Source organism: Bos indicus, chromosome 2 (genome assembly GCF_029378745.1).
Source record: "Bos indicus isolate NIAB-ARS_2022 breed Sahiwal x Tharparkar chromosome 2, NIAB-ARS_B.indTharparkar_mat_pri_1.0, whole genome shotgun sequence".
Classification (NCBI taxonomy): Eukaryota; Metazoa; Chordata; class Mammalia; order Artiodactyla; family Bovidae; genus Bos; species Bos indicus.
The window spans coordinates 56,586,556-56,607,530 of NC_091761.1; the positions used below are offsets into that span (position 1 = coordinate 56,586,556).

The 20,975-nt window shown below is 37.8% G+C and overlaps 1 protein-coding gene across 1 annotated transcript in view; it reads left to right on the forward strand.

The window, feature by feature from the left end:
• LRP1B (LDL receptor related protein 1B) overlaps positions 1-20,975 on the forward strand; it is a 2,167,013-nt gene that overhangs the window by 2,010,272 nt on the left and 135,766 nt on the right. The window contains exons 78-79 of the mRNA XM_070768349.1: positions 18,444-18,667; positions 20,104-20,210. Of these exons, the coding sequence (XP_070624450.1) occupies positions 18,444-18,667; positions 20,104-20,210 (331 nt within the window). The remainder of the gene's footprint in view (positions 1-18,443; positions 18,668-20,103; positions 20,211-20,975) is intronic.

Consider the following 20,975-nt stretch of genomic DNA (forward strand, 5'->3'; position numbering starts at 1 on the left):
GAGCGGTAGTTTGAACATTCTTTGGCATTGCCTTTCTTTGGAATTGGAATAAAAGCTGATCTTTTCCAGTTCTGTGGCAATTGGTAAGTTTTCCAAATTTTCTGGCATATAGAGTGTAACACTTTCATAGCATCATCTTTTAAGATTTGAAATAGCTCAACTGGAATTCCATCACCTCCACTAGCTTTGTTCATAGTGAAGCTTCTTAAGGCCCACTTGACTTTGTATTCCAGGATGTCTGGCTCTAGGTGAGTGATTACACCATCGTGGTTATCTCGGTCATGAAGATCTTCTTTGTATAGGTCTTTGGTGTATTGTTGCCACCTCTTAATATCTTCTGCTTCTGTTACGTCCATAACACTTCTGTCCTTTATTGTGTCCATTTTGCATGAAATGCTCCCTTGGTATCTCTAATTTTCTTGAAGAGATCTCTAGTCTTTTCCATTCTGTTGTTTTTGTCTATTTCTTTGCATTGATCACTGAGGAAGGCTTTCTTATCTCTCCTTGCTATTCTTTGGAACTCTGCATTCAAATGGGTATATCTTTCATTTTCTCCTTTGCTTTTAGCATCTCTTATTTTCTCAGCTATTTTTAAGGCCTCCTCAGACAACCATTTTGCCTTTCTGCATTTCTTTTTTGGGGCATGGTCTTGATCACCGCCTCCTATACAATGTATGGATTAACAGAATGATATAATGACAGTGATGAGTTGACGATGGCAGTGATGTTGATGATAACTGGCAAAATGTTCTTCCCTACAATGAATAATCTCACATTAAAAATTAATTGCAAATTATTCTTTTCTGAATTTGATAGTTGCTAAAAATATATCTTCATTTTGTATATAACTAGCAGTGAAAATGATTTGATATTTTTTTATATTTGTCCTTGGAGGGATGGATAAACACAATCAGTAACCTCCAGTTTCAGTTCAGTTCAGTCGTTCAGTCGTGTCGGACTATTTGCGACCCCATGAACCACAGCACGCCAGGCCTCCCTGTCCATCACCAACTCCCAGAGTCTACCCAAACCCATGTCATCCAAAATCAGTCCTACCAATGAACACCCAGGACTGATCTCCTTTAGGATGGACTGGTTGGATCTCCTTGCAGTCCAAGGGGCTCTCAAGAGTCTTCTCCAACACCACAGTTCAAAAGCATCAATTCTTTGGTGCTCAGCCTTCTTCACAGTCCAACTCTCACATCCATACATGACCACTGGAAAAACCATAGCCTTGACTAGATGGACCTTTGTTGGCAAAGTAATGTCTCTGCTTTTCAATATGCTATCTAGGTTGGTCAAAATTTTCCTTCCAAGGAGTAAGCATCTTTTAATTTCATGGCTGCAATCATCATCTGCAGTGATTTTGGAGCCCAGAAAAATAAAGTCAGCCATTGTTTCCACTGTTTCCCCATCCATTTGCCATGAAGTGATGGGACCGGATGCCATGATCTTAGTTTTCTGAATGTTGAGCTTTAAACCAACTTTTTCACTCTCCTCCTTCACTTTCATCAAGAGGCTCTTTAGTTCTTCCACACTTTCTGCCATAAGGGTGGTGTCATCTGCATATCTGAGGTTATTGATATTTCTCCCCGCAATCTTGATTCCAGCTTGTGTTTCCTCCAGCCCAGTGTTTCTCATGATGTACTCTGCATATAAGTTAAATAATCAGAGTGACAATATACAGCCCTGATGTACTCCTTTTCTTGTTTGGAACCAGTCTGTTGTTCCATGTCCAGTTCTAACTTTCACTTCCTGACCTGCATACAGATTTCTCAAGAGTCAGGTTAGGTGGTCTGGTATTCCCATCTCTTTCAGAATTTTCCACAGTTTATTGTGATCCACACAGTCAAAGGCTTTGGCATAGTCAATAAAGCAGAAATAGATGTTTTTCTGGAACTCTCTTGCTTTTTCGATGATCCAGCAGATGTTGGCAATTTGATCTCTGGTTCCTATGCCTTTTCTAAAACCAGCTTGAACATGTGGAGATTCATGGTTCATGTATTGCTGAAGCCTGGCTTGGAGAATTTTGAGCATTACTTTACTGGCTTTTGACATGAGTGCAATTGTGTGGTATTTTGAGCATTCTTTAGCTTCGTGGTGGCTCAGAGGTTAAAGCGACTGCCTGCAATGCGGGAGACCAAGGTTCGATCCCTGGGTCGGGAAGATCCCCTGGAGAAGGAAATGACAACCAACTCCAGTATTCCTGCCTGGAGAATCCCATGGAGAGAGGAGACTGGTAGGCTACAGTCCATGGGGTCGCAAAGAGCCAAACAGGACTGAGTGACTGAGCAACTGGTTGTTTAAAAAAAAAAAAAAATTAGTAAAACCAGTAACCTCCAGTCACTGTTTATTGTAAGTCAGGAGTGAAACTTACTTGATAGCTAATTTTTTATTTTTATACCATCAAGAACACAAATGTATAAATTTTACTTGTATATTATATTTGCAAATTTTTAACCTTTATATATTTTACATTTTTTATAATTTTATTAATGTGGTACGGAGTCTTTCACCATCAGTGCAAAGTTATTTATTTGCCTTTTTCTAAAAGGATTTGAAGCAGCTTCATTATTATTTTATTGGTAGTAATTAGATGTATCATGTAATCTATTCTTGCCATTTGTTTCTCTGTTATTAGAACTACCCATGAGTAACAGTATTCACTAGGAAGAAAAGTGAATAGTAGAATGGTACATTTTCTAAAATCCCATTATGACTAACTAAACGTCATGCTTATAAGGTTGGAATATCTGAGCCATGCGTTTTAGCACCATGTTCCAAATCATTAAGCATTCCATATAAATTCTTACCAGTGCATTATGTGTGTGTATATATATCCTTAAGGCTACACTGATAAGGGTAATTATTCAATTTTGATTCCTAAACTACCTTGTAACCCTGATATCTCAATATTATAAATATGAAATAAATCCATTCTCACCACCTTAATTTAATGATCAGTGTGTGTTCTAGAATGATTAGATGGCTTATCTATGGCCATGCAACAAAAACATGACAAATTTTAGACTTAACTTTAAATACCTGCTACATCTCCATTCATCTGAAAACTAAGTAGTGTTTTGAAGTAGAAAATTTCTAAAGTCCCTTCCAATAGTAAATATGTGTGGTTTAAAATAAAACATGTGACATAGTTTATGTTTATCCAGCTATTACCTAGACAATTTGTATGTATTTCTCCGAAATCCATGTTGTATATAAAGAATTGATTTTTACCCCCATGAATTTCCCTGCAATGTATGATACTTGCTCTTTTAACAGTCACCACATAGTCATCCATTAGTTTAATGAAGTGTAAGTAAGTGTTAGTTGTTCATCGTGTCCAACCCTTAGTGATCCCATGGATTATAGCCCACCAGGCTCCTATGTCCATGAAATTCTCCAGGCAAGAATACTGGAGTGGGTTATGATTTCCTGCAGTCTATTTCATCTTCTAAGTTTTGGCACAAATACTACTTACCTGAGAATTCCCCACTCCTCAGAAAATGAAACTTAAAGTTTTTCCCTGAGCTGAATATGGTCCATTGATTTCTATCTCTGAATCAATAGGTGAAAGAAAGAATATGCAAATCAAACTATGGACACTGTAGTTATTACTCCATTATCAGTGGCTTCCCATGTGGATTACTAGTAAAGAATCCACCTGCCAATACAGAAGATGCAGGCTGGGAAGATCCCCTGGAGTAGAAAATGGCAACCCACTCCAGTATTCTTGTCTGGAAAATTCCTTTAACAGAGAAGCCTGGTGGGCTATAGTCCGTGGGGTCACAAAGAGCCTTACATGACAGCACATGTTCAGTCGCAGGAGTGATCCATGTGATGACAGGATATCTTGAAGGTATATTCAAAGCTACAGAAAAAATTGGAATATTTTTTATTTCAGGAAAGGGCAGAAAATGTGTTGTATCAGAAATCAGAAAAATATTGCTCAGGCAACTAAATGTTAACTGAAGTCCATTCTAAAGGAAAATAATTTTTAACATGATCTTTTTTAGAAATCATGAAGGGAATTCTCTTCTGTAGTCTGTGAAAATGGTTGGAATAGCAATTAGGATTGCAAATTTAAAATTCAGATGCAGACTAAGTTATTTATAGATAGAAATGCCTATGATTTTCTAACCCCCTGAGCTATACAAAATGGATAGATTTTTTTTCTTTAAGAAAATTAAATAATTTAAAACTTAAAAGACTGACATGATTCAATCTGTATGTAAAGCATAATGAGATTTCTGAATTTGAATTTTAGTAGTCAGAAGAGGATACGATAGCATTATTCAACAATTGTACATACTTTCTGGCAATTTATTATTTCTAGTATGAAATGCGAGATACATGATAGCAAGCACTATAAAGTAGGTCAGTGCTTGAAAATGCAAATAACTTGAACTCTCCACATTAGATTTTACCATTAAAGAGCTGTATTCCTGAGCAAAACAAATGGTTCATCTGATCTACCTGGTTTTGAGAAGTGAATATGAGATACCATGCTTGGCATATTCCCCATTATGCAAAAGAAATTGTTCAGAATAAATATAATTGTATTCATTAATACTCATACCCTTTTCTCAAAAAGTTGATTAGAACCATTTTTCCTGAAAAACTTTAACAAAATATTCAATTAAGTTTTCTTTAATAGGTTTCAGTTTCTAATTGGAGTCCTAGCTTTAAATCTCCTACCCAATATATGGGTCTGTGTGTACATCTCACACACATACACACATGCATACATAAATTTATTAGTATTCCTATGTAACCACGGGCTTCCCTGGTTCTTCAGCAGTAAAGAATCCTTCTGCCAATGCATGAGACACAGGTTTGATCCCTGGGTTGGGAAGATACCCTAGAAGGAAAGGCCAACCCTCTCCAGCATTCTTGTCTAGGAAATACCATGGACAGAAGAGCCCAGAGGGCTACTGTCCATGGGGTTGCAAAGAGTCAGATATGACTTAGCGACTAAACAACAACAACAGTGTACCCAGACATAAATGTGTGTACATAAATTTTAGCAAAAACTTCAAAGTCTTGTTTTAGGACATTTGGGTAGTGGTAAAAGTTGATAGTTTTTTTTTTTTTTTTTTTCTTTCTTCAGTATTATAAATTTACGTGCATGCCTGCTAAGTCACTTCAGTTGTGTCTGGCTCTTTGCAGCCCCATGAACTGTAGGCCACCAGGCTCCCTCTGTCCATGGGATTCTCCAGGCAAGAACACTGTAGTGAGTTGTCATGCCCCGCTCCAGGTGATCTTCCCAACCCAGGGGTCGAATCAGAGTCTCTAATGTCTCCAGCATTGGCAGGCAGGTTGTTTACCACTAACACCTCCTGGGAAGCCCATTATAAATTTAAGACACCATTAAAATCTAAATTGAAACTAAATTGAAATATAATTGCTTGGCTAGAATACTTTTAAAACCATCAGAGTTTATTCGAATCAGTCAACAACTAAAATAATGTATTATGATTACCTTGGAAGAGATCTGAATCTATCAGCTATTATGTTACTATCATTCTGTGGCTTGATTGTTGTTGATTAATAAGACAGGCATTCAATAATACATACTGATTAGAATTGATGGTTCTAAAATAGTTGTGATCAATTGTCAAAATTTTACTGAACATAAATCTTTTATGACCATATAAAATTATGCAATTAATAATACTAAGTTATTGATCAGATTGCATAGCATCTTAAGGTGACCAATCAAGTTGTATTCATTCATACCCAAAGCATTATTTGGGCATCCCAGGTGGCCCTATTGGTTAAGGACCTGCCTGCCAATGCAGGAGAAATAAGAGACATAGGTTCTATCCCTGGGTCAGGAAGATACCTTGGAGAATGGCATGGCAACCCACTCAAGTATTATTGTCCAGAGAATTCCATAGACAGAGGAGCCTGGTGGGCTATAGTCCATAGAGTCACAAAGAGTTGGCCATGCCTGAAGCATGCATGCAAAGCATTATTAGAGAGTTTTGTTTGTTAGGTTTGGTGATGGGTTCTTGGAATATGATAAAGATAGCAGAATCTTGTCCTCATGAAGTTTATATTCTGTGGAACAAAGACAAAATCAACTAAACTAAAACATACATGCTGCTGCTAAGTCGCTTTACACATGTCTGACTCTATGCGATCCCAGAGACGGCAGCCCATCAGGCTCCCCCGTCTCTGGGATTCTCCAGGCAAGAACACTGGAGTAGGTTGCCATTTCCTTCTCCAATGCATGAAAGTGAAAAGTGAAAGTGAAGTCACTCAGTCGTGTCCAACTCTTAGCAAACCCATGGACTTTAGCCCACCAGGCTCCTCCGTCCATGGGATTTTCCAGGCAAGAGTACTGGAATGTGTTGCCATTGCCTTCTCCAAACACATAAATAAATACAAAAAATCCAATTTTTGAAAGGTGTATTTGGGGAAGTAAAAAAATGGACTTGGAGATAAAAACTTGAATGATATAGGTTTGAGTAAGATGATTAATAAAGGCACATTTGAAAAGAGGAGATTTGAGCTAAGACCTAGGAAATGAGAAGGAAGTAATGCCATCTTACTTATATCTAAGACAACTCTTTTATTTTTTCTGTGGATAATGGATTTGGTGGGAGAAAAGACTATAACAGAAAGAGGCCACATAGAAGGGCTATGCTCCCATAGAAATGGTGGTATGTTGCTCTATTATAGTCTCAATAAAGTGAAAGGTAGTGAGTAGAATCTTGAGGAAAAAAATGTTTGCAAATGGAATGAATGTGAAAAATGAGGAGAGAAAAGATTCCAGACTGACATCTGGTTCCCTGGATTGTATAATTTGAAGGATACTGAAAATGGACTGCAAGGAGGTCCAACCAGTCCATCCTAAAGGAGATCAGTCCTGGGTGTTCATTGGAAGGACTGATGCTAAAGCTGAAACTCTAATACTTTGGCCACCTCATGCGAAGAGCTGACTCATTGGAAAAGACTCTGATGCTGGGAGGGATTGGGGGCAGGAGGAGAAGGGGAAGACAGAGGATGAGATGGCAGGATGGCATCACCAACTCTATGGTCATGAGTTTGAGTAGACTCCAGGAGTTGGTGATGAACAGGGAGGCCTAGTGTGCTGCAATTCATGGGGTGGCAAAGAGTTGTACATGACTGAGCAATTGAACTGAACTGAACTGAACTGAAAATGGAAAACTGTGGGTTTGGTTTTAGTTATGCTAAGTCCAGTAAGAGATCCAATGAGAATGTTAGGTTGGCAGTGATGTAGTCAAAGCTTTATCTTAGATCTCTGGACTGGAATTGCATTAAGGAATAGAAAAATTGAGGGGATATCTAAAACCATCAAACCAGGTTAGATTACCAGGGGAAATTAAGAAGGAACTGGAACCAAGCTCGGAGACTAGATTAAAACTATGGCAAGGACCAGCCAATGCATTAGGATAAAACAAGAGAATGTAGAATCACAGAAACTAAGAGAAAAAGAAAAGTGTTTTGAAAAGGAAGTTTTGGTTATATTTCTAGCATACTGCTGAAAGATCAAGTAAAGGAAAACAAAGGAGTATTCAAACAAATCTGAAAACAGAAATTCATCAAGGACCTTGAAAAATGCTTAGAGTCATGGAGGGAGAGGCATCATCAGAGAGCATTCAGTAGTTCTACATCAGTGGTTCTCCACTGGGGATGATCTTTCACCCCAGAGGACATTTGGTAATGTCTGAAGACAGTTTTGATTCTCAGTGTTGTGGACTGCTGCTGGCATCAAGTGAGTAGAGGCCAGGGAGAATGCTTAACACCCTACAATGAATAAATTAGTTCCGCATAGCAAGGAATTATTCTGACCAAAACACCAATAGTGCCAGAGTTGAGAAATCTTTTTCTACATAGTAACAGTAAGAGTCTGTCCAGTTAACCTTTAAGTAGCTCTTTTTGTTTGTTACTTCATTTGATGTAATAATAACTAGTACAAAATAGTTCTGAGATGAATCACCAGTGTAATTACTCTTTTATTGTTCTCTCCTTTTCCTCACCTTTCAGTATCTTTGGCTAGATCCTTTTCTCCTTTCCTTTTAATATTGGAATGCCCCAGGCTCTGACCATGATCCTCTTATTTCTATCTTCCTCACTTCCTAATAGAGTTCATGGTTTAACATAAAATCACATGCTAAAAATTTCCTAATTGATATCAGGCTCTATCTAACTGCTTGCTTTTCCATTTGGATGTTAAAAAAAAAAAAATCTCCAGAGTAGCTGCTGCTGCTGCTGCTAAGTCGCTTAAGTCCTGTCCGACTTTGTGCGACCCCATAGACAGCAGCCCACCAGGCTTCCCTGTCCCTGAGATTCTCCAAGCAAGAACACTGGAGTGGGTTGCCGTTTCCTTCTCCAATGCATGAAAGTGAAAAGTGAAAGTGAAGTCACTCAGTCGTGTCCGACTCTTAGCGACCCCATGGACTGCAGCCTACCAGGCTCCTCCATCCATAGGATTTTCCAGGCAAGAGTACTGGAGTGGGGTGCCATTGCCTTCTCTGGTGGCATGCATGCCTAAAAATAAACTTCTCATATGATCCACAAAATCTGCTTCCCCAATGTAATTTAATGGCAACTCAGTTTTTTAGGTGCTCAAAGTGAAAATCTTAGAGGCATTGCTGGCCCCTCTTCTTCTTCCATAACTCCAAAATCAGACAATATTATTGAATGTACCTTCAAAGTATGTCTAGGAGCTGATTACCATAATATCAGCTTGACTTCAAGGATCTAGTTTTGAACCACCTTCACCTTTCTTCTGAATGAATGCAATACCCTCCTAATTGATCTCTTTGCTATCTTTATGACTCACAAAACAGTAACTACAATGCTCTGTATAAAGCGTAAGTCACATCATATCTTCAATTAAAAATGTCCAATGGTTTTCCATTAAAAAGACTGAAATTCTTCTACCATCTCTTAAGGATTTGAAAGATTTGGTCTCCTGTTACTTCTCTGATTATCTTCCACTACTTTCCCCTTTACTCACTCTTCTCCAGGGAAGCTCTGCTATTTCTCAAACCGATCACTACCTACTAAAGTAAGGCCTTTCCTAAAAGGGTCTTTTGCCCTAAAATGCCTTTCAGCCAGATATCCTACATGATTCAATTCCTGAACTCCTTCAAGTCTTTGTTTAAATGTCGTCTGAATGCATAACTTACTGATAATTGCAATCTATTATCCCATTCCCATCCTGGGATCCTCAATGCCCTGCTCTTTTGCATTTCCATAGTACGTTTTTACTGCCACATAATTTATTCATTTATTATATTTATAACCTATTATCTGTCTCACCTCGCTATAAATAAATATCCAGAAGCAGTGGCAGTTTTCTTTTTTCCTATTCTACTACTATAATACTAGAACTTAGAACAAGACCTGTTATGAAGTAGATACACCTTTTAAATTAGAAGCAATAAATTAATTGAAAATCTTGGGGATACATGACAATAGCATATCAATCTTGAAAGTTATCCTTTACAAGTTATGCTTCTCATCCTTGGTATTACTTTTGTTTCACAAAAGCCTAGATTAAAATTTCACAATCTTTCCTCTAGAGTCCATTGAATAAACCTTGTCTGAGTTTCTGGTATCCCCTTAGTCCCCAGTCCCAAGCCGTTCATTATACCACAGACAAAATAATCTTATAATAAAACCTCAGCATCATATCTCCCTCCTTAAATCTTTCCATTGAAAAACCATGGTCTTACAAACCTCTCTATGATGTTTAGCCTCATCTCCCAACATACCCCTCCCACCTTCTCCCATAAGAGTATGCATATACCCTAAAAAACACATTTTTTTCCAGCCATAAATATATTATGTTTCACTTACAATAATGCAACTTAACTTCACAATCTTTCTTGTTGTTCAGTCCAAAAGTTGTGTCCAAGTCTTTGGAACCCCATGAACTCATCATGCCAGGCTTCTCTGTCCTTCACTATCTCCCACAGTTTGCTCAAATTCATGTCCACTGAGTCACTGATGCTATCCAACCATCAGTCTTTCTCAGCATCAGGGTCTTTTCTAATGAGTCAGCTCTACCTGTCAGGTGGCCAAAGGATTGGGGTTTTAGCTTCAGCATCAGTCTTTCTAGTGAATATTCAGGGTTAATTTCCTTTAGGATTGACTTGCAACCAAGGAACTCTGAAGAGTCTTCTCTAGCACCACAATTGAAAAACATCAATTCTTTGGTTCTCAGCCTTCATTATGGTCCAACTCTCACATCCATACATGACTACTGGAAAAGCCATAGCTTTGACAAGATGGACCTTTGCTGGCAAAGCGATGTCTCTACTTTTTAGTACGCTATCTAGGTTTGTCATAATTTTCCTTCCAAGGAGCGAGCATCTTTTAATTCCATGGCTGCATTTACTGTCTGCTGAAATTTTGGAGCTCAAGAAAATAAAATATGTCACTCTTTTCCCCCTTCTATTTGCCATGAAGTGATGGAACCAGATGCCATCCATGATCTTCATTTTTTGAATGTTCAGTTTTAAACCAGCTTTTTCAACCTCCACTTTTACCTTCATCAAGAGGCTCTTTAGTTCCTCTTCACTCTCTGCCACTAGAGTGCTATCATCTGCATATCTGAGCTTGTTGATATTTCTCCCAATAGTCTTGATTCCAGCTTGAACTTCAACTAGCCTGGCATTTCACAAGATGTACTCGGCATATAAGTTAAATAAGCATGGTGACAATATTCAGCCTTGTTGTACTCCTTTCCCACCTTTGAATAGTCTGTTATTCCATTTCTGATTATAACTGTTGTTTCTTGACCTGCATACAGGTTTCTCAGGAGACAGGTAAGGTGGACTGTTATTCCCATCAGTTCAGTTAAGTTCAGTTCAGTTCAGTCGCTCAGTCACGTCCGACTCTTTGCGACCCCATGAATTGCAGCACGCCAGACCTCCCTGTCCATCACCAACTCCCGGAGTTCACTCAAACTCACGTCCATCGAGTCAGTGATGCCATCCAGCCATCTCATCCTCTGTCATCCCCTTCTCCTCCTGCCCCCAGTCCCTCACAGCTTCAGGGTCTTTTCCAATGAGTCAACTCTTCACATGAGGTGGCCAAAGTATTGGAGTTTCAGCTTCAGCATCAGTCCTTCCAAAGAACACCCAGGACTGATGTCCTTTAGGATGGCCTGGTTGGATCTCCTTGCATTCCAAGGGACTCTCAAGAGTCTTCTCCAACACCGCAGTTCAAAAGCATCAATATTAAAGTTAGAATCTACTTTTAAAAGACTTTAAAAAAAAACAAAACTTTAAGTACTCAACCTACCATTTTGCAGCCTGTTCTTTCAGATAGCTCTAATTTTCATCTCAGCTGTTGTGCTTGTTTAAATTGTAACTATCAGAAAAAAAAATTAACTATCATAAGGCACCTTGTCTTCTTAATTTCAGGTTACTCATATAGGGAGATGATGTCAAAATTGCCCCCATAAGTACCAACAAATTTTTTTGCTTACTGACTAATGCATAAAATTCATACATAGCAGGAGAAGGCAATGGCAACCCACTCCAGTACTCTTGCCTGGCAAATCCCATGGACAGAGGAGCCTGGTAGGCTGCAGTCCATGGGGTCGCTAGGAGTCGGACACAACTAAGCGACTTCACTTTCACTTTTCACTTTCATGCATTGGAGAAGGAAATGGCAACCCACTCCAGTACTCTTGCCTGGAGGATCCCAGGAATGGCAGAGCATGATGGGCTGTCGTCTGTGGGGTTGCACAGAGTCAGACAGGACTGAAGCGACTTAGCATGGTGGCTCAGACAGTGAAGCGTCTGTCTGCAATGCAGGAGACCCGGGTTCGATCCCTGGGTTGGGAAGATCCCCTGGAGAAGGAAATGGCAGCCCACTCCAGTATTCTTGCCTGGAAAATCCCAAGGATGGCGGAGCCTGGTAGGCTACTGTCCATGGGGTCGCAAAGAGTCGAAGACAACTGAACGACTTCACTTCACTTCACTTCAAGGTTTATACAGAATGGATAAGGTTTTAAACAGTTATGTAATGTAGTGTTTAGAAGTTAAACACTTTCACAGATCATCTGACCCAAAGCCTTTATTTTTATATGCCACATAATTTATGGGCTTTCTTGGTGACTCAGATAGTAAAGAATCCACCTGCAATGCAGGAGACTCAGGTTCAATCCCTGGGTCAGAAAGATTCCCTGGAGAAGGAAATGGCAACCCACCCCAGTGTTCTTGCCTGGAGAATTCTATGGACAGTGGAGCCTGGTGGGGTACAGTCCATGGGGTCACAAAGAGTCAGACATGACTGAGTGACTTAACACCTTCACTTTCACTTTCATCATTTATGGAGAAACTAGGACTAGTTCTTAAACCAACTTTCTGATTCCAAATATGTTATTTTCTAGGTTCCATAATATCTTTTGTTTAGCTGGTAGTCCAAGTGAAAGTTTTGACTGAGTTTTGATATTTATGGTAGGTAGGTGGTAGATCATAACAAATAAGTTTAAAGAACACTGAGTATGTTTTAAAAATGATAAATCACATACAATATTCACCCTGATATCCAAAGATAGATTTGTTACTTTCTGGATACTGTCTGAGAATTATGTACTTTTATTTGGTTTCCTTTTCCTATAACAGAGCTTATGCCAGGTTGATGTGGTCCTAGTGTAAACCCTTGTGGCTCAGCTGGTAAAGAATCTGCCTGCAATGTGAGAGACCTGGGTTCGATCCCTGGGTTGGGAAGATCCCCTGGAGAAGGGAAAAGCTTCCCACTCCAGTACTCTGTCCTGAAGAATTCCATGGACTGTATAGTCCATCAGTTTGCAAACAGTCGGACACGACTGAGCAATTTTCACTTTCATTTTCACTTTAGATAAATACTACAAATTGTAGTAAAATTATTAAAATTGAAATAATCTTTTAAATTAAGCCTTATAAATATTCAGATTGAAATGATCTTTTCTTAAGAATAGATTGCTGATAGAAGCAGAAGTTTCATCCCTGAAGTGGTTTTAGAATTCATATATATTCTAGCTCTTAAATATAACTTTTTTGGGTTTTGGGAGAAGGGTTTCTCCATTGCTGTATGAGCTTGATTTAAATAACAATTATCTAGGTATTGCAGACTATTACTAAGCTGTGAAATTTAGTAATGTTCAGAATTTGTGTAGTCCTTTATTATTGGGCTTCCCTGGTAGCTCAGCAGGTAAGAATATGCCTGCAATGCAGGAGGACCCGGTTTGATTCCTGGGTAAGGAAGATCCCTTGGAGAAGGGATAGGCTACCCACTCCAGTATTCTTGGGCATCCCTGGTGGCTCAGATGGTAAAGAATCTGCCTGCAATGTGGTATTGACTAATTTATGAGAATTTAATCTGATTCACATTTTGTGAACCAAAAACATAAATAATCTTATCATGACAGATGGATACCCCCATCCCCATCCCAGCACACACCCAAATTATTTACAGTGTTGTTATATCTGTGTTTTACTAGCATTGCATCAGGGGATAATTAACTTTACCAAAATGGACTGAATTTTCTTATATGTACACAAAAATGAAAAAATCAGAAACAAATGAAATATGTGGCAACTTCAATCTATCCTTGTGTTAACTATATTTTCTCAAATTATATTGCTAACTATAGGAATTTTGTTTTAAAAAAGACAGTATTTCCACAGTTCAAATGTTTGAATTCTCCTTTTATAGATTTTCCTCTTTCCTCGATTTAAAACAAATGTCTTAGTGACTTATATTTTTAGTTTACTGAAGCTGGCACTGTGACAGATACCTTACAATCTGCAGCTGTAAAGGATTAGTAGTTTAAAGCAGTAACCTCTAATTGTGTTACAATCAAGCTGCCAATTTTTTTGGCAAGATTTAAGCATTTCATTCATTCAACTAATATATCTCTATAAAGAAGAATGCCTCAGGACTCAAAACTTTGGCTGTGTATTTAGAGAGCTTATTAGGAAAGAAATCATTTGTCTGGAGAAAGCCATCAAAATGTGTCTTCTACTTTGTGCAAAAAAATGAGAAATGCCTTTTGTTGTCTGGGTAACCACACGCCTCTGCAATCTCTTAAACACGACATATTGCATTAGTGCCTCTAGTTCATTGGTCTTTCTGTCTAGAGTGGGAGCCAAAGAGGCAAATTAGAGTTTCATATTCTCTTCATGCTTCCAATCTGATGTGTTTGGTTGTTTTTCAATCTCTTTTGAGACAAATGGCGTAACCATCCTGTTTTTGTTATTCATTTCAGTCTCCAATCTAGGCCAAGAACCTCAGTTTACTTTTCCTGTGTTTTCCCACTTTTTGTGTTTACCTGATTGATTTTGAACTTCTCCATAAGACCCACCAGCAATTTGCCCTCCACCTTTCAACCAGCATTCATTCAATATGAGGTTCCCTTTTAGATGACTAACATAATCCTCCCTATTGGGCTTCCCTGATAGTTCAGTTGGTAAAGAATCTGCCTGCAATGCAGGAGACCCCAGTTTAATTCCTGGGTCAGGAAGATCCCCTGGAGAAGGACTCCAGTATTCTTTGATTTTCCTTGTGGCTCAGTTGGTAAAGAATCCATCCACCTGCAATGTGGGAGACTTGGGTTCAATCTCTGGGTTGGGAGGATCCCCTGAAGAAGGGAAAGGCTATCCACTCTAGCACTCTGGCCTGGAGAATTCCATGGACTGTATAATCCATGGGGTCGCAAAGAGTCTGACACAACTGAGCGACTTTCACTTTCACTTTAAATGCAATCCTGGTCAAGCCATGAGCAATAGAAAGGGATTATTTCTTCCTTTCTTTTTTTTTTTTTTTTTGGATTATTTATTTCTATAGAACTCACTATAAAGATGATTTCCTAATTTGGCCACGGTTTCCCTAACAATAAGACCATCTTATTTCTGTCTTCTTGTTCATCTTTTGTTCAGTCTTGCTCTTTTCAGTGTTGAGAATCACTGAGCATTCAGTATGTTATGAGTCATTAAGGATGAATACCTAGTAACATCTTCACCTGGTTGCCATAATTCCCTGAGAATCATCTTGTCACTGATGATTCATGACTTTAGGTTGAATTTATTGGGTGTGACCATCCTTTACTCCATATTCTAACTACCTTAGTTGATATGGGAATGACATTAGAGATTCCTTGATCAAGGAACCAGAGAATAACTATATGTATTTAAATGGCTCTATAACTCATCAGTATCTCTTGTGCTCAGCATTTAAAAGTAACATTTATTCTAGTAATGTGACCTAAATTCTATATATCCTCTTAGAATTCACCATTAATAGAATTTTCTCCAGCCAGCTTTTCTGAAAAGTATCACAAAATCAGACTTCTGAATGTTCCATGATCATTAGGAATTTGAGATTTTAACTGTTAGCAGAAGAGGAATATAAATATAGAATGGAAAGATAACCAGCTCTTTTTTGAGCATGAGTGAAACAAAATGAAAATATTAAATTTAAAAAGAGGTACTTTGCATAAAATATGTCCTATTTAGCAAGGATACCACTAGGACAGAAAAATCATATAGTATACTAACATTTTATAAAGGCAAATTTGAGCTTCCCTGTTGGCTCAGTCAATAAAGAATCTGCCTGCAATGCAGGAGACTCAGGTTCTATCCCTGGGTTGGGAAGATCCGCTGGAGAAGGAAATGAGAAGCCACTCCAGTATTTGTGCCTGGGAAATCTCATGGACAGAGGATCCTCATGGTCTATAATCCATGGAGTCTCAAGAGTAGGACACAACTTAGCAACTAAACCAGCAACCACCACCAAAGGCAAAATAGGGTATTCTTCTATGTTCGTGCTGTACAAGTACATGGTAAAAGATTGCTCCAGTGGTATTAAAAAAGATAAATATGCTCCAAGAGGCTTCATACAGTTCATAATGGTTATTTTCTCCTATTGTCTCTCATGTTTATAAATTTAAGATTTACATTGACATGTCCATACCATTTGTTGATAAATTTACTTTTAAATACTGCCAAATCAGAAGCAGCAATTACATTTAAGTTAAATGATACTGAAACACTTGAAAATTATTTTGTGGTTTGGCTAGGATAAATCTTTATATTTTACCCGTTTATAAATATTATTTGTATGGAGTGTTTAGATAATGTTGTATTTCAGAGTACTTTTCATTTAACTTTAGGTAGCTATGAGATATCACTGGGTAGATGGGTAGTATTTAAAATTAGAGTAGAGAAATAAGGTACTGTAATATTTCAAAAGTTTAGTTTTTAAGTCAATCAGTTAAAAGACTAATAATAAAGGCCATTAGAAATTTCTAAAGGTTCTGTGTTTAATTTGAGCCATATTTTCCTTCCTTATGATCTCAGTAATCACAAAGCAGATGGCAACTTGCAATTTTTATTTCTTGGCATCTCATGTACTTTTTGAGAAGTTCAGTCTGTTTGTTTTTAACCCAAGCACAATTTAACAAAATGTGTTCACTAGTAAAACACAGAAAAAACAGTCATCTGTTAAAAACCCACATTTCCACTTGTTACCAGGTCTTAACGATGCTTTTACACATTGATGACATGTCTAGTTATAATCACCTTCAAATAATTGTTTCTAGTCTTGATATAATACCCCTGAGAATTCCTTCTCACTTTTGGCTATGCACAATAAACCTGAGCATGTCAAATTAATTATTACACTAGCTTCAGCTCAAAGTGATCAAGTTAATTGAAGGGCACACAGCATACGTTATTTTCCTTGCTGTCTATTCCCAATGAACTCTTTTACCTTTGTCTCACAATAATTCAGTAATATAGTATTACACAGAAAATCCAAGCTAGCAGATTTAATATAAATGACAGAGTTTGTAACTTTCCTCGAAAGACGTTTTAATATAGCATCTCTCTAAATGTGCCTATTTGTATTAACATTCTTTTTTGATTTTAAATCAAATTATATATGGTAAGGATGCAGAGCAACTGTAACTTTATTAAATTGCTGAAAAGAGTGCATATTGGTAGAGATGCTTTGAAAGAAAATTCTAACCCTATCTATTCAAGCAAACATATGTATACCTTAAGCTTCAATAGTTCTATTTCTTATTAAATATTCAATAAAATGAGAGTTCATGTCCACCAAAAGATACATACAGGAATATTCATCATTTGTATTGTAATGGCCTAAAATTATTAACAAACAAAATATATATTACCAGTAAAATGGTAAACAAATTGATATTATTCATGAAATTAAATATTATCCAGAAATAAAAACAATTAAACTGACATACACAACAGTATGGATACATGGACATGATGTTGAATCAAAATCAGGCATTGAAGAGTACGATGATATTTATGTGGATTTGTTTAAACTGATCTATGACATTAGACATTATTATTATGCTTATTCTAAGAGAAATACTAACTGGTAGACATCATAAATGAACCTTCTACAGTTCTGGAAATATTGTAACAGGGTGGTAGTTAAACAGGGGCAGTTCAGTTTAGTTCATTCAGTCCCACAGTCGTGTCCGACTCTTTGAGACCCCATGAATCACAGCATGCCAGGCTTCCCTGTCCATCACCAACTCCTGGAGTTCACCCAAACCCACGTCCATCGAGTCGGTGATGCCATCCAGCCATCTCATCCTCTGTCTTCCCTTCTCCTCCTGCCCCCAATCCCTCCCAGCATCAGAGTCTTTTCCAATGAGTCAACTCTTCGCATGAGGTGGCCAAAGTATTGGAGTTTCAGCTTTAGCACCATTCCTTCCAAAGAAATCCCAGGGCTGATCTCCTTCAGAATGGACTGGTTGGATCTCCTTGCAATCCCAGGGATTCTCAAGAGTCTTCTCCAACACCACAGTTCAAAAGCATCAATTCTTCGGCACTCAGCCTTCTTCACAGTCCAACTCTCACATCCATACATGACCACAGGAAAAACCATAGCCTTGACTAGACGGACCTTGGTTGGCAAAGTAATGTATCTGCTTTTGAATATGCTATCTAGGTTTGTCATAACTTTCCTTCCAAGGAGTAAGCGTCTTTTAATTTCATGGCTGCAATTCACCATCTGCAGTGATTTTGGAGCCCAAAAAGTAAAGTCTGACACTGTTTCCCCATCTATTTCCCATGAAGTGATGGGACTGGATGCCATGATCTTCGTTTTCTGAATGTTGAGCTTTAAGCCAACTTTTTCACTCTCCTCTTTCACTTTCATCAAGAGGCTTTTTAGTTCCTCTTCACTTTCTGCCATAAGGGTGGTATCATAAACAGGGGCAGTGATAGGTAAAATTCCAATGAACTATATACTTAGGACTTGTGAAATTATATACCTATTAAAAGTAAGAATAAAATATGTTTAAAAATCTATATTATAATTAATACCTGATCATATTTGATTCCCAAATAATCTCAATATATAGATATAGAAAACTCCACCAATTTGCTTTTGCAAATACTGTGGTTTGTTGTTTTGTTTTCTTTTAGTGTCCTGAATTTAGAAGGCCCAGGGACATTGCAGTTGACTGGGTTGCTGGAAATATTTATTGGACCGACCATTCTCGAATGCACTGGTTCAGTTATTACACTACTCACTGGACCAGTTTGAGGTACTCTATCAACGTAGGGCAGCTGAGTGGCCCCAACTGTACCAGACTCTTAACAAATATGGCTGGAGAACCCTATGCCATTGCTGTAAATCCTAAAAGAGGGTAGGTTAATAACATGGTTATTGATGTTTCTTGATATGACTATCCATTTTTAGAGATTGTCCCACCTGTTTTCTATAGTGTTGTTTTTGGATAAGTGTTCAACATAGAGTCACAAGACTTGTGAAAATCCCTCTACTCCTTCTGTAAAAAAGAATGTTCTTTTCATACCAAATGGTGGTGAAAAATTTGTGTTTTTCTCTGAACAGTTGTATAAATGTACTTTATACATTTAGTGTCTGTATATGTTGTATATACATTCAGATTAATGAAACTGATGTGAAAAGTGTAACCACTATTGTTAATCTAAAACTAATTTTTTGAGATGTTATATATAATGTTTAACCATTTTAAGTGTAGAGTATTAGTGATTTTGGCTATTTCTGGTAATAAAAAATGAAAGCATATGTATAAACAGACTTTAAAAATGTAATACAAATATGTCCTTTATTTTACTTGATTTGTTTTTATTTTTTATTATTTTATTTTTCATTTATGAGCAGTGGCCAAAAAGAAATAGGGAAATGTTAAATAAAATTCCTAATCATCCATAAAGTGGACCATTAGATCCTGAGTAAAAAGAAGCAATTGTTTACTTAATAGAATTAAGCAGTGTGGTATCTTCTAAGTTAGAAAATTATTTCTGTTTGAGGAAATAGTTACTTTATCGTAAAAGAAAACATACTGTTGTATAAACCATAGTAAAATGAATTCTGTCACAATAAGAAGATGGTTTCAAGTGTTAGGATATTCTTCTTCTAAAGAAATTTTCAAAATTGAGCTTTGGGAATCAAGTGAACTACATTTTATCCTGTTAAACAGTAACTCTAAAATTTTAGTAGGAAATATGGGCTTCCCTTGTAGCTCAGTTGGTAAAGAATCTGCCTGCAATGCAGGAAACCTGGGATTGATTCCTGGATCAGTAAGATCCCCTGGGGAAGGAAATGGCACCCACCTCAGTATTCTTGCCTGGAGAATGCCATGGATAGAGGAGCCTGGTGGTCTACAGTTCATGGGATTGCAAAAAATCAGACACAACTGAGAGACTAACACTAGTGTGAGTGAGTGAGTGAAAGTCGCTCAGTCGTATCCGATGCTTTGCAACCCCGTAGACTATACAGTCCATGGAATTCTCCAGGCCAGAATACTGGAGTGGGTAGCCTTTCCCTTCTCCAGGAAGTTTCCCAACCCAGGGATTGAACCCAGGTCTCCTGCATTGTAGGGGGATTCTTTACCAGCTGAGCTATCAGGGACTAGTGCATGACTATTTAAAACCTTGATTCCACAGCCCTCTCTTGGAGGTCTTTACTCTGCATATTTAGAGTTAGTCCCTTTATCAGGGACTCTAAGGTGATTCAAATGCACAGGATCTTTTCAGATCTTGTTTGGGGCTATGCCAGCATTGTCACCAGGCTAATCAACTTGACCTATCTCTTCAGGATGATGTACTGGACTGTTGTTGGGGACCACTCCCACATAGAAGAGGCGGCCATGGATGGTACACTGAGAAGAATTTTAGTACAAAAGAATTTACAGAGACCTACAGGTATGACATGTATCCCATACTGTCTAAAATATGAAATAGCAGGGTGAGACAAATTAAGAGAGTAGCATTGACATCTATACATTACCGTGTGTAAAATAGATAACTAGTGGGAAGCTGCTGCACAGCACAGGGAGCTCAGCTCGGTGTTCTGTGATGACCGAGAGTGGTGGGATGGGAGAGGTGGAAGGAGTGATCAAGAAGGAGAGAATATGTGTGTATATATATATATATAGCTGATTCATGTTGTTGTACAGCAGAAAGTAACAAAACATTGTAAAGCAATTATACTCCAATAATATAAAATGACATGAAATACTAAGCTAAATATTACAATGTTGCCATGCTTTCTGGTTCCATTTGGCAATGTAGTCATTTTTGAAAGCAGACAAAATAATTTATAGCATGACTTTATAAAAGTCATTAACATTGCCTGTCATAGTTTTCCAACTTGAAACTCAGGTTCTTATCATACTTTTGGTGATATTATGGGGATGTTATTTGAAAATTACCTAAGTTATAAGGCTATCAGGACTTCACCTGCATGAAATTTTGACAGTTTATAGCACTGTATTAGGATGTTTTTACAGCTATATGTTAATGATATTGGGAGAGATGGTAAACTGCTAGAGGATGAGAGACTAAATGGACAGAGAGATGGTAATATGCACATAATTTTTGTGAAAGAGAGGTATGAAAGACATTCACAGCTTCTTTCAATCTAGCTTAAATCTCCTTTCCAGCACGTCATCTAAATCACCAGTCCAC